Source organism: Haliotis rubra, unplaced genomic scaffold (genome assembly GCF_003918875.1).
Source record: "Haliotis rubra isolate DU_JTF1 unplaced genomic scaffold, ASM391887v1 Scf452, whole genome shotgun sequence".
Taxonomy (NCBI): domain Eukaryota; kingdom Metazoa; phylum Mollusca; class Gastropoda; order Lepetellida; family Haliotidae; genus Haliotis; species Haliotis rubra.
The window spans coordinates 560939-574387 of record NW_025767138.1 but is presented as its reverse complement, the minus strand read 5'-3'; the positions used below and the strand labels follow the sequence as shown (position 1 = coordinate 574387).

General features: G+C 42.4%; 1 protein-coding gene across 1 annotated transcript; it reads right to left on the bottom strand.

The window, feature by feature from the left end:
* Positions 1–6098: 6098 nt before the first annotated feature.
* Positions 6099–12497, bottom strand: LOC124289950 (monocarboxylate transporter 12-like). Its single transcript, XM_046726619.1, has 6 exons — positions 12141–12497; positions 10639–10782; positions 9918–10172; positions 8033–8422; positions 7029–7154; positions 6099–6424 (listed from the first exon to the last, which is right to left on the bottom strand). Exons 1-6 carry the CDS (start codon positions 12421–12423, stop codon positions 6243–6245), a joined length of 1380 nt encoding a protein of 459 aa, XP_046582575.1. The 5' UTR covers positions 12424–12497; the 3' UTR covers positions 6099–6242.
* Positions 12498–13449: the final 952 nt, after the last annotated feature.

Genomic DNA, 13449 nt, shown 5'->3' with positions numbered 1-13449 from the left:
TTTCATGACACTTTGACTATATCTGCAACATACCTGCTTGAATGACCTAGCTGCCCCTCTTGACTCTTGTCGGGTCCAGTGTCACGGTTGTTTATCCCCCACCTCAAGATGATGACCCCCTCCTGACGCCTCCGGCTGAAGATTAGGAGGTTAAAAGGTCATGAACTGACTCCCCGCGCTGACTGTATTTTATCATTGTGCCATCTCGCTTCAACACCAGGGGTAAATGCAAGCGATTCACGGATCGCTTTTCACACGCTAGTTTTAACAATCTTCAGCATGTGTAAGCAGATAGGATGGTACTTTGTTTACACCACTGGGTTGTTTCTTTGAACAGGTATACTTCTTCATCTGTACCTGATTAAGTAGGCACGGTCAATTCCACTGCACAACTGCCGGGGGCAGTCCAACGTTCGGCGTGTTTGTCATCATTGTATATAAGATATCACCGTAGCTAATGCTAAGCCTCCTTTGTATGATACTAGCGGTACTGCCTCTTCTACTTGGGCAATTGGTAGCCCAGTGGATATACAGCGTTCCCTCGTCACGGATTCGATTCCCCATATGTGTACAATATGAACAGTCCGTTTTGGATGTCACTCGACGTGGGATTGCAGAAATATAGCTCAAATCGGTGTATACTCTCTGTCTCTGGCTCTCTGTCTCTCTCTCTCTCTCTCTCTCTCTCTCTCTCTCTCTCTCTCTCTCTCTCTCTCTCTCTCTCTCTCTCTCTCACACACACACACACACACACGTAATCACTCTCTCTCTCTCACACACACGTACTCACTCACCACTCACCCACTCACTCGTTCACTCACTCACACTCACGCACGCACTCACGCTGAAGGGGTCGTTGTCGGCACAGGTACTACAGATATGTACCCCAGGTACGTTTCTGTATACAGATATGTACCCTAAACAAAGTCATACTACAGAAACGTACCCGGTACCCTAAACGACGGACGAGTCCATATTCCGCGACCCAATACCGAAACCGTATGTGGGTATTCCCGTTCAGCTGATTGCGAGTGGTGTCCGTTGTGCACCGTAAAATATTCGTTAAACTGTGTATGCTCTTATATAAGGCAATCAAATGCATCTAATACAACAGTATGACAGTTCCGATCAAGAAAACTCCACAATGCAGAATGGAATCGTCCTAGGGTACATTTCTGTATTCTGATTATGGCCAGGGTACATTTCTGTATACAGAAACGTACCTGGGGTACACATCTGTAGTAACCGTGCCGACAACGACCCTTTCAGCCGCGACCCGTGAAGATCCGGGATAGAATAGGTCTTCAGCAACCCATGTGCTTGCCATGAAAGGCGACTATGCTTGTCGTAAGAGGCGACTAACGGATCGGGTGGTCAGTTTCGCTGACTTGGTTGACACATGTCATTGGTTCCCAATTGCGCAGATCGATGCTCATGCTGTTGATCACTGGATTGTCTGGTCCAGATTCGATTATTTACAGACCGCCGCCATATAGCTGGGATATTGCGGAGTGCGGCGTAAAACTAAACTCACTCACTCACTCACTCACCTTTCAGCCGCACTTATAAATACATTTCTCACACAGTCACACTTGTCTAATATCATGAACAATCTGCACAACTAACATACGATGGCATGCATCAACCAAGTCAAGCGTGTTTCTGACCACCAAATCCCGCCACTCGCGTCTTACGACAAGCAAAGGTTGTTTGGTGGAGGCAACAGGATTTATAACATTATGTGAAAAATGGAACGTCATTTTCTAAAGATGTGAATGAAGTGGACTTAATATTGAAACTGAATGGGAAACATATCGTTCAGACCCTCTATCAGTTTTCAGCACTTTCGTCTAAAGTTATAACATTAAGACCTCGGACGTAATACTATTGTAAAGGTACTTACTTTAAATATGTGCGCGTAGGTACATTCTTACTAAAGATAAGATACATCGAAACTAAATATGAGGTCAATAGGTTATTGCAAGATTTCAAATCATAGTTATGTTTCAAATAATCAGGTAGTCTAAATGTGAACTGACAGCTATATGTAGGTACATTCAATACGTCTTTCAGAGGAATGGGTACAGACGTGTGTACGTTGAATATAATTTAATAGTTAAAATTATCTCGTATTAATCACGTAATGCTAACCTATGAAAATGACCTTTTTCACAGTTCGGACCTACTCCGTTTGGCATTTCGTAACAAACTTAAAATTAACTTGAGACGGAACGAGATGGTCATCCTCCATCTATTCGTGGGCACGTACGTGTATGTTCCATCACGAACTGTTTGAAATGGATATAGAAATACCTGTGACACATTAGCATGTTTCGGTATTATGTATCAGCCTGACACGTGGAGGACTTGGGTATCTTGTATCAATATAAGCTTCATCAAAGAAGGGCTGGTTTGTGGGTCACAACAATATGATACGGTTCCTGTCTAAGAATGATCCATAACACCCATTCTGTCACTCTAGGAATTGTGGCATCAAACATCAGTTTTGTGTGTGTGGGTCATTGGTTCAAATGCGCAAATTAAAACCAGTAAAGAAATAACATGGGCCTGGTTTTCATGAACTGGCATATCAATGCTTTAGCAGTTGTTATTACGTCATACAACGAGCGCTACTCTCTATAGGGGCGGTGGGGTAGCCTTGTGACTAAAGCCTTCGCTTGTCACGATGAAGTCTCGGGTTTGACTTTCTGGTGTACCCCGCCGTCATATTGCTTAAATATTGCTAAAAGCGGCGTGAAACTAAATTCACTCACTCACTCTCTATCGGTTTACATTCATTGGTCATAATTTTTACTTTCCCTCACGTGGCCAGGTGTGTACCATTTTTTGACGTCATAGTACCCACAGTAAACCTCGTCTTCACAGTAACTGTGTTCGCCGTGGAGTTTACACTGCACTGCCAAGGTGTACTCGGGTCGCCATAGACATCGTATGTAAACCTTCCCCTAACAATAGACCTGTAAGACTGTGGTGTATCTCGAGTAGACATAGACCTGTACAACTGTGGTGTATCTCGAGTAGACATAGACCTGTACAACTGTGGTGTATCTCGGGTAGACATAGGAATGACCCTGTACAACTGTGGTGTATCTATGGTAGACATAGACCTGTACAACTGTGGTGTATCTAGGGTAGACCTGGCCCTGTACAACTGTGGTGTATCTATGGTAGACATAGACCTGTATTACTGTGGTGTATCTATGGTAGACCTGGCCCTGTACAACTGTGGTGTATCTAGGGTAGACATAGACCTGTACAACTGTGGTGTATCTAGGGTAGACATAAACCTGTACAACTGTGGTGTATCTAGGGTAGACCTGGCCCTGTATAACTGTGGTGTATCTAGAGTAGAGCTTACCCTGTATAACTATGGTGTATCTAGCGTAGACTTGACTCTGTATAATTGTGGTGTATCTAGAGTAGACCTGACCCTGTATAACTGTGGTGTATCTAGAGTAGACCTGACCCTGTACAACTGTGGTGTATCTCGAGTAGACATAGACCTGTAGAACTTTGGTGTATCTCGAGTAGACATAGACCTGTACAACTGTGGTGTATCTAGGTAGACATGGAGCCTGTACAACTGTGGTAGAGAGCTGACCCTGTATAACTGTGGTGTATCCAGAGTAGACTTGACCCTGTATAACTGTGGTGTATCTAGAGTAGACCTGACCCTGTATAACTGTGGTGTATCTAGAGTAGACCTGACCCTGTATAACTGTGGTGTATGTAGGGTAGACCTGATCCTGTATAACTGTGGTGTATCTAGAGTAGAGCTTACCCTGTATAACTATGGTGTATCTAGCGTAGACTTGACTCTGTATAATTGTGGTGTATCTAGAGTAGACCTGACCCTGTATAACTGTGGTGTATCTAGAGTAGACCTGACCCTGTACAACTGTGGTGTATCTCGAGTAGACATAGACCTGTACAACTGTGGTGTATCTAGAGTAGACCTGACCCTGTATAACTGTGGTGTATCTAGAGTAGACCTGACCCTGTATAACTGTGGTGTATCTAGAGTAGTCCTGACCCTGTACAACTGTGGTGTATCTAGAGTAGACCTGACTCTGTATAACTGTGGTGTATCTAGAGTAGACCTGACCCTGTATAACTGTGGTGTATCTAGAGTAGACCTGACCCTGTATAACTGTGGTGTATCTAGAGTAGAGCTTACCCTGTATAACTATGGTGTATCTAGCGTAGACTTGACTCTGTATAATTGTGGTGTATCTAGAGTAGACCTGACCCTGTATAACTGTGGTGTATCTAGAGTAGACCTGACCCTGTACAACTGTGGTGTATCTAGAGTAGAGCTTACCCTGTATAACTATGGTGTATCTAGCGTAGACCTGACTCTGTATAACTGTGGTGTATCTAGAGTAGACATAGAACTTTGGTGTATCTCGAGTAGACATAGACCTGTACAACTGTGGTGTATCTAGAGTAGACCTGACCCTGTATAACTGTGGTGTATCTAGAGTAGACCTGACCCTGTATAACTGTGGTGTATCTAGAGTAGTCCTGACCCTGTACAACTGTGGTGTATCTAGAGTAGACCTGACCCTGTATAACTGTGGTGTATCTAGAGTAGACCTGACCCTGTATAACTGTGGTGTATCTAGGGTAGACCTGACCCTGTATAACTGTGGTGTATCTAGAGTAGACCTGACCCTGTATAACTGGTGGTCTGTATCTATGGTAGACTGACCCTGTATAACTGTGGTGTATCTAGAGTAGACCTGACTATGGTGTCTCATACCTGTACAACTGACCCTGTATAGACCTGGCCCTGTAACTGTGGTGTATCTAGAGTAGACCCTGACCCTGTACAACTGTGTGGTGTATCTAGAGTAGACATGATCCCTGTACAACTGTGGTGTATCTAGAGTAGACCTGACCCTGTATAACTGTGGTGTATCTAGAGTAGACCTGACCCTGTATAACTGTGGTGTATCTAGAGTAGACCTGACCCTGTATAACTGTGGTGTATCTAGAGTAGACCTGACCCTGTATAACTGTGGTGTATCTAGAGTAGACCTGACCCTGTATAACTGTGGTGTATCCAGAGTAGACTTGACCCTGTATAACTGTGGTGTATCTAGAGTAGACCTGACCCTGTATAACTGTGGTGTATCTAGAGTAGACCTGACCCTGTATAACTGTGGTGTATCTAGAGTAGACCTGACCCTGTATAACTGTGGTGTATCTAGAGTAGACCTGACCCTGTATAACTGTGGTGTATCTAGAGTAGACCTGACCCTGTATAACTGTGGTGTATCTAGAGTAGACCTGACCCTGTATAACTGTGGTGTATCTAGAGTAGACCCTGACCCTGTATAACTGTGGTGTATCTAGAGTAGACCTGACCCTGTATAACTGTGGTGTATCTAGAGTAGACCTGACCCTGTATAACTGTGGTGTATCTAGAGTAGACCTGACCCTGTATAACTGTGGTGTATCTAGAGTAGACCTGACCCTGTATAACTGTGGTGTATCTAGAGTAGTCCTGACCCTGTATAACTGTGGTGTATCTAGAGTAGACATATAACTGTGGTGTATCTAGAGTAGACCTGACCCTGTATAACTGTGGTGTATCTAGAGTAGACCTGACCCTGTATAACTGTGGTGTATCTAGAGTAGTCCTGACCCTGTACAACTGTGGTGTATCTAGAGTAGACCTGACCCTGTATAACTGTGGTGTATCTAGAGTAGACCTGACCCTGTATAACTGTGGTGTATCTAGAGTAGACCTGACCCTGTATAACTGTGGTGTATCTAGAGTAGACCTGACCCTGTATAACTGTGGTGTATCCAGAGTAGTCCTGACCCTGTATAAGTGTGGTGTGTCTAGAGTAGACCTGACCCTATACAACTGTGGTTAATCTAGGGTACACCTGACCCTATATAACTGTGGCGTACCCCATGTTAGCCTGACTCTGACAACTGTAGTGTATCTACAGTAGACCTGATCCTGTGCAGTCAAAATATATCCAGAGTAGACCTGACAGTAGGCACTGTGTTACATTGCAAATTAATTATTAGAATAAGTAACAAAAAGATGTAACATTGTGCTGGCACTTAATTCATTGCTCAACCAGGTTCATTTTATATCAATATTTATTGCTCACAAGAACGACAATGAAATCATATAAAAGTTCGTAATAACACAACACCCAACGCCCAGGTACTCCTACTCAGACGATGGTTGTTCTATGCTTCTAACACGTAGTATTGTCTGTTGGAGTTGACACGGTTAGTGTGGAGATACTCGGGTTCTTCCTTCGTCTCCACATCATTTCAACCTTCTCTTGCATTAGCAAAATCACACTGCTTGCGATGAACATACATCCCATAGTGTAGAAGGAAGCAGAGTAATCTCTTGTGGCGTCATATATCCAGCCTGAAACAGCAGTATACCACCGATGTAATCTGGTTTAGAAATTGAAGAATATATAGTGATCCAAAATGTGGGGTGTCAGCTATTTCTCCCTTTATACAAAATTCATTCGCTTTTCAAGTATAGTCAAGACTGAGCATTCTTTTGATCTGATGAATAGTGTTTAGATAATTCCAGGGTCGGTAGGGTAGCCTAGTGGTGAACGCGTTCGCTCGTCACACCAACGACCCGGGTTCGATTTCGTACATGGGTATAATGTGTGAAGTCCCCCGCCGTGGTATTGTTAGAATATTGCTAAAAGCGGCGTAAAACTATACCTACTCACTCACTCTCTAGATGATCTCTGGTGTCCCCTGCCGTGATATTGCCGGAATATTCCTAAAAGCGGCGTAAAACCAAACTCACTCACTCTAGATGATCTAGTTCAGATTCGATCCTTCAATATCAAAAGCCTCCTTTAAATAAAGAGTTATCTTAATTTTGTCAGCAGTGTTGGTTTGTTGATATGAGAAAAATATTATGAATGCAGCACAAAACTACCCTCACTTAATGTGTTGTGCTGGTGCCAAGCAAACCCAACTCAACTGAATGTATAATGTAGACAAACCTGCTAATGGTGCTCCCAGTATGGCAGATGCACCTTGAAACAGCAATACGATACCAAATGCCTTGCTGAGGTTGTCGACGCCAACAACTTCTACCAGAACAACGTTTCTGGTACCATAGAACACACCTACAGCGATAAGAGGGTAAAATGTAGAAACATGATGCTCTAGTCCACACATGGATATACTGAGTAGGAAATAACATTATTTGTGCGTCGTGAACATCGTTTTAGACCAGCGTCAAAACTATTTACTTTCTGTCAATAGTTATTTGATAATAATCATATTTTTCCCAGACAAACTAGTGACTAATAGCACCCCGTTTGTCTCTCATACCCGTTACCAATTATATTTATCTCGCCGTAACATACCAAAAGACTATAAAGTAGGGTACATATTGTTAACTTGACTACAATAGGATACTAGTACAGGCCAAACCGAAATCAGTGTACTGTGTTTGAGTTGATGCATGGGCCAGAATAAACTTATAGTTAGTCTCTGAAATCAGCATAGTTTACAGAAATAAAAGTTTTTAATCTAGACTTGCCACACATTCTGTATTTGCATGGGCTGCACTGGGTATATTTGTTTCAGGGTCTGACTCTGTATGACAGACTGGGGCTAGCACTATAAAACAGGCTTTAGTCCATACCAATAAAAACAGACACACGCACGGACACATGCACATACGCATGCGTGCACACTCATCCTTGTAGAAGTGTCATAAATAAACCCTACCTTATTTCGTTTCCTTAATAAAATCTTAGCATATAATTTCCATTTAACTCCCTGTTTTTCTAAATTATCATAAGAACCCACTCATTTTACTTACGGGTCGGCGGGTTAGCCAGGTGGTTAAAGCGTTCGCTCGTCATGCTGAAGACCCGGGTTTGATTTCCACATGGGTACAATGGGTTAAGCCCATTTCTGGTGTGCCCCGCCCTGATATTGCTGGAATATTGATAAAAGTGACGTAAAACTGAACTCACGCACTCATTTCACTTACCAACGAAAACTCCAAACACCACGGCGAATCCGACCAGCATGGGGAAGGTTGTCAGGAACGGACAGACAATGGTACTGATGCCGCATATCATAATTGCACTTGCAAGCAGATGTCGGTTGTTCACCCACTGGAAATCTCCCAACCAGCCAAAGAATAATTTTCCAACAACACTGGCAATACCAATGATAGGCAACAACCAGTTTACCTCAGTCTCTTTTACCTTCAAGTCTGTTGCCCTCCTCGGTAAATGAGTGTAAGGTGTATAAAGTGCATTTATTGCCAAGCAGTTGGATATCATGAAAAAGCAAAAGGGAATGTTCCGGAAAAGTTTCGTGAAGTCATTCTGGCAACAGGTCCTCCGAAGCGTAAAGTTTCCTGTGACAGGCATTTCTGAATACAGAAATGCATTTGCTGGTTATTGATAAATTCGGCATTTCATTAAAGAGAGTAAAAAAAGGCAAATGTGTACAGCATAAAATTGCATAAAATATGAGTTTAAATAAACATGAAGCAAAGCACTTTGCATGAAATTTGATGTCACGTATCGCGCGTGGCACGTGCACTTTGTGCACAATGAACTTAATCACGTCTTGCATATTTTTGAAACATGAAGTTCACACACCTGCTCTTGAAAATTGGAGAACGGTTGATTATTCTCTTGCCTCTGAATGTTTTGGAAAACACGTTAATTTCAACCTAAACAGCGCGTACGTCATGCCACGGCTTACAGAAAATCAGCGTCTCCGTGCCATGGGTATGCTGGAGACTGGAATTGCCCCAAATGAAGCGGCCCGACATTTTGGTGTCCATTGAAAAACGATGTCATCCCTGTTTTTCAACACAATGGGAACACGACAGATTTACTTCAGACCGGCCGTCCACTCATGATGTCACGTCAGCAAGACCATCACATTCTGCTAAACCCATCTAAGGAATCGATTCCAGACTGCCAGTTTGACTGATCGGACCATTCATGGCTTCAATCAATTCCAGGACTGTACGGAACCGACTCAGGCAGCACTACATTCGTCCCCGACGGCCAGCAATACGTCCAATTTGGCTACAACGTCTACGGCAAGCACGTCCTGCCTGGTGCAGACAGCATGTACAGTACAGGAGGCAAGATTGGGATGGTGTTTCGTTCACTGACGAGTCGAAATTTCATCTGGACAGCTAAGATGACAGGACAAGGGTGTACAGACGGCAAGGTGAACGGTATGCTGACGCGTGCGATGTTCCACGTCGACAGTTTGGTGGTGAAGGCGTTATGGTATGGGGTACTTGTCATTGTCGATGGCAATCTGACAGATCTGCGATACAAAGATGAGATCATTGAGTATTATGAGTAGCCGTTCATTCAAGATCCGGGGAGAATTGATCTTCAGTAGCCCATGCTTGTCGTAAGGGGCGACTAACGGGATCGGGTGGTCAGGCTTGCTGACTTGGTTGACACATGTCATCGGTTCCCAGATCGATGCTCATGCTGTTGATCACTGGATCCTCTGGTCCAGACTCGATTATTTACAGACCACCATCATATAGCTGGACTATTGCTGAGTGTAGATCGATGCTCATGATGTTGATCAAAAATATTTTCAGACCGTCGCCTCATAGCTGGAATATTGCTGAGTGCGACGTTAAACATCAAATAAACATATCACATCAGAGATACCAGTAATGAAACACCACAACAGACATTGTTTACCAGCACCTATCGAGGACATCATAAACGTGCCCTGTCTCTTCCCTGAATTTCCAAAACTCGCTGAACATTACGACTTGAAAAGCAACAGAGCCCGGTTTGATGACTGTAACGAAGCTTTAGTATAGATTATTGTCGCGTCATATCGCAACAAACGTATCAAGGCAGGTACAATGAATCTACCTTGGGCGGTTTTCCTTTTCTTCTTCGGGAAGAAGAGTCCACCAAAGACAACCCCGTTAAGGAGGACGCTACCCGTGATCAGACTCATACCCCTCCATCCGTATGTGTTGCTAAGTTGGTGCAGGGTGACAGACAGAACGCTACTACCCACGCCGGAACCAGAGGACGAAATACAGTTGGCCAGGGATCTTCGTTGTTTCATATGTTGGTTGATGATTACTTTAGAAGGCACTGACACAAGAGCAAAGGCTAGTCCTGAAATTGGAAGATCACTGTGTTTTCCTTTTGCTATTTTAACAGACTAAAACTTAAATATGTGCTTTAGGATACAAGGTGAAACCAGACTACAAACAGAATATCCTTAAACATGTATGATATAGCTTCAAGCACAATATATAACTGAATACGATAGGTGTAGTTTTCGTGCGTCGTTTTTGAAATCTGCATATATGAAATATGTCTTCCCGAATAGTGAGTGAGTGAGTAAAAATTTAACGTCACCTCGGCAATATTTCAGCCATATAGTGACGAGAAATGTGTCTTCCCGAATAAAATACACAACAGAATCTATAATATTTTGCTCATTTTATGCTTTTATCATTTTGTCCTGTACAAAAATGGGCTCAATGTGTAGGTACATGACTCACTAAGATCCCAATCAAAAGGATTTTCATTCATATTTGGATCTTTTCAGATGGATTTTCATGCATATTTGGCTCACCGAAGAGAACACCGTATGTAAAATACAAAACTGATATGCTCGGGGCAAATGCACTGATGGTAAGACCAAACGCTGCAGTGGCTGCTCCACATATGGTGACAGCACGGCAGCCGTATTTGTCCGTTAAAACACCAGCAACTGGAGCTGAAACAAACTGAATCGTTACTTTCCCAGAGAAGATACCCAAATGCGATTTTCCCATATGTCATCTGCTATAGTAAATGAAGGACAACACATAAAACGCCGTACCTTGCTGCCAGATTGTATAAAAGGAATGTGCGACTCCAAGTGACAATAAATACGTAAACAGACGTTTCATAAATTGTGACGAAACCGCATTATCGGTGGTACAAGGGAGGTTACTCTACCACTACATCTCACTAGCGAGTGTGGGACAAAAACAGAGCTTCAGTCTGTTTGGGTGAAAATGATTCCGACGAATCACTGTCTCCAAATCGGTTCATGATCAAACATTCTGAAGAATGTAATGAAAACATCAGACCAACTCTGGAAAACAGTTTCATAACGTCATAGCAAACTATTATCACTTTTTTCATTTTACGAGGGTAAAGTAACAGTAGTACTATTGCAGGAACAGCCTTAAAGGGGGCACGTGCAATTGTGATGTCACATCAACCATTGCCTATCGATTTATTGATTTATTGAAAACGTACCGATGAATTTCACTCTAAACAAAAAGGCAAATCGAATAAAGGGAAATTAAGATTGCGAATCCTCATAATTTTACCTTGCCAATTGAACATTCAAATCTCAGAATTTTATTCAACTTAGGATAAAAGTTGTTTAACCAACGATCATCGTTTCAAATCGCTATTATTGGTTTGTATTTTATTAGGTATGCACTTTAAATGAAACATCGAGAACAAGTAGGGTTGGTGTAAGTTAACGCTCATCGCGTACCGCACGTGCATTTGATTCACTGTTCTGTCCACTGCGTTCACCCCCTTATAATACAAACCAATAATAGCGATTTGAATCTATGATCGTTTGTTAAACAACTTTTATCCTAAGTTGAAAAAAATTCTGAGATTTAAATGTTCATTTGGCAAGGTAGAATTATGAGGATTCGCAATCTTACTTTCACTTAACTTGATTTACTTTTTTGTTTGAAGGGAAATTCATCGGTACGTTTTCACTGCAAACAGACTGTAGTCAGGGAGATTCACCACACGATCACATAAGTCGCCTCTTATAAGCTTCACGGGGTCTTCACGGGTACGTTCATATGAGAACATTGAAAATGGAATAAATAAATACATAAAGTAGCATCGATCTACACAATATTATGATACGATAGTATGTGTCAACCATGTCAGCGAGATTGTCCACACGATCACGTTAGTCGTCTCTTATAAGGGATATTCAGGGGTACATTCATAGGAGAAAATTGCAAATGCAATAAATAAAAGTAACACATAAAGATATACATTTAACCATCTAACTGAGTACAATCTAATGTATCCTCGGTGAGGAGGGCCCACCTGCTACACTCTGGAATCCAAACACTAATGATCCGACCAGTGCTGTCTCCCCTCGTCCTTTGTTGAAGTAGTCGAGAAGTTTCTCGAAGATGACCCCAAATGACAGAGCAAGGCCATGGAAAAGAGCATGGATGCCAAACGAGGAAAACACCACAATCCAACCAACCAAGCCATCGGTTCCCGTGTCATTTTCCTTTTTGTCCTTACCACCTTCATCAGCTTCATCTTTCTGATTTTGTGGTAGGCTCAATTTCTCTGTGGTTTCTGCATCCTCTTGTGACATGGCAACCAAAAGCAGGATGTCCACGTTCTAAAAATATATTTACATGTGAGCATCAGCTGGGGCCTGATATGATCACGGTATGTTATTTTCATATTAAAATGTGTGTCACATTTGTGTGGTGTCCGTTTGCCATACACATTCCATGATTACAACATGTGATATCTGGAACTGAATAATGTATTAGTGCGGAACAGCATGAAAAGGGTTTGTATTGATTATCTCTGCTTCAATAGCTAATATCTGTGCTCTATACTCTATGCGATTCAGTATAAAGGACCATACATATATAGACTCGACGGGCGTAGAATGAGTATTTATTAGATACTTAATTAAGGCACAATCAAACGTCCGAATTCCGCCCCTATTTTGTACATTCTGTCAAAGTGTTGGCAAACAATTATGTCAATATTTTATCGATGCACAAAAGTGGTCCATATACAGAAGTCCAGTTCAGAACATTACCAAAAAGGACATGACAATTGAAGCTGTTATCCTTTACAGCTAATCCCAAATAACAGCTCGCCGACATGTCATCTTTTGTTTTATAAAGCCCCAAACCAACAACATGGCGCCCATCGCAACCATTATGGAAACATATTCTTGTTTTGTTTGTGTCTGTATATGTGTGTTTATAATTACCCTTGCAATGTTACGAAACCCCATGAACTATCTTGTCGTACTTCCTCCATTCCAGACCCGTGAAGGTCCGGGTTATAATTGATCTTCAGTAACCCATGCTTGTCGTAAGAGGCGATTAACGGGATCGCGTGGTCAGGCTCGCTGACTTGGTTGACACATGTCATCGGTTCCCAATTGCGTAGATCGATGCTCATGTTGTTGATCACTGGATTGTCTGGTCCAGACTCGATTATTTACAGACCACCGCCATATAACTGGAATATTGCTGAGTGCGGCGTTAAACAAAGAAACTCACAACACAAGTTAAACATATTAATATGATTGTCAGTTTCCAGTACCTAATAATTACACATGTGTATTGTTGTATTGTACGTGGACCTAAAGGCT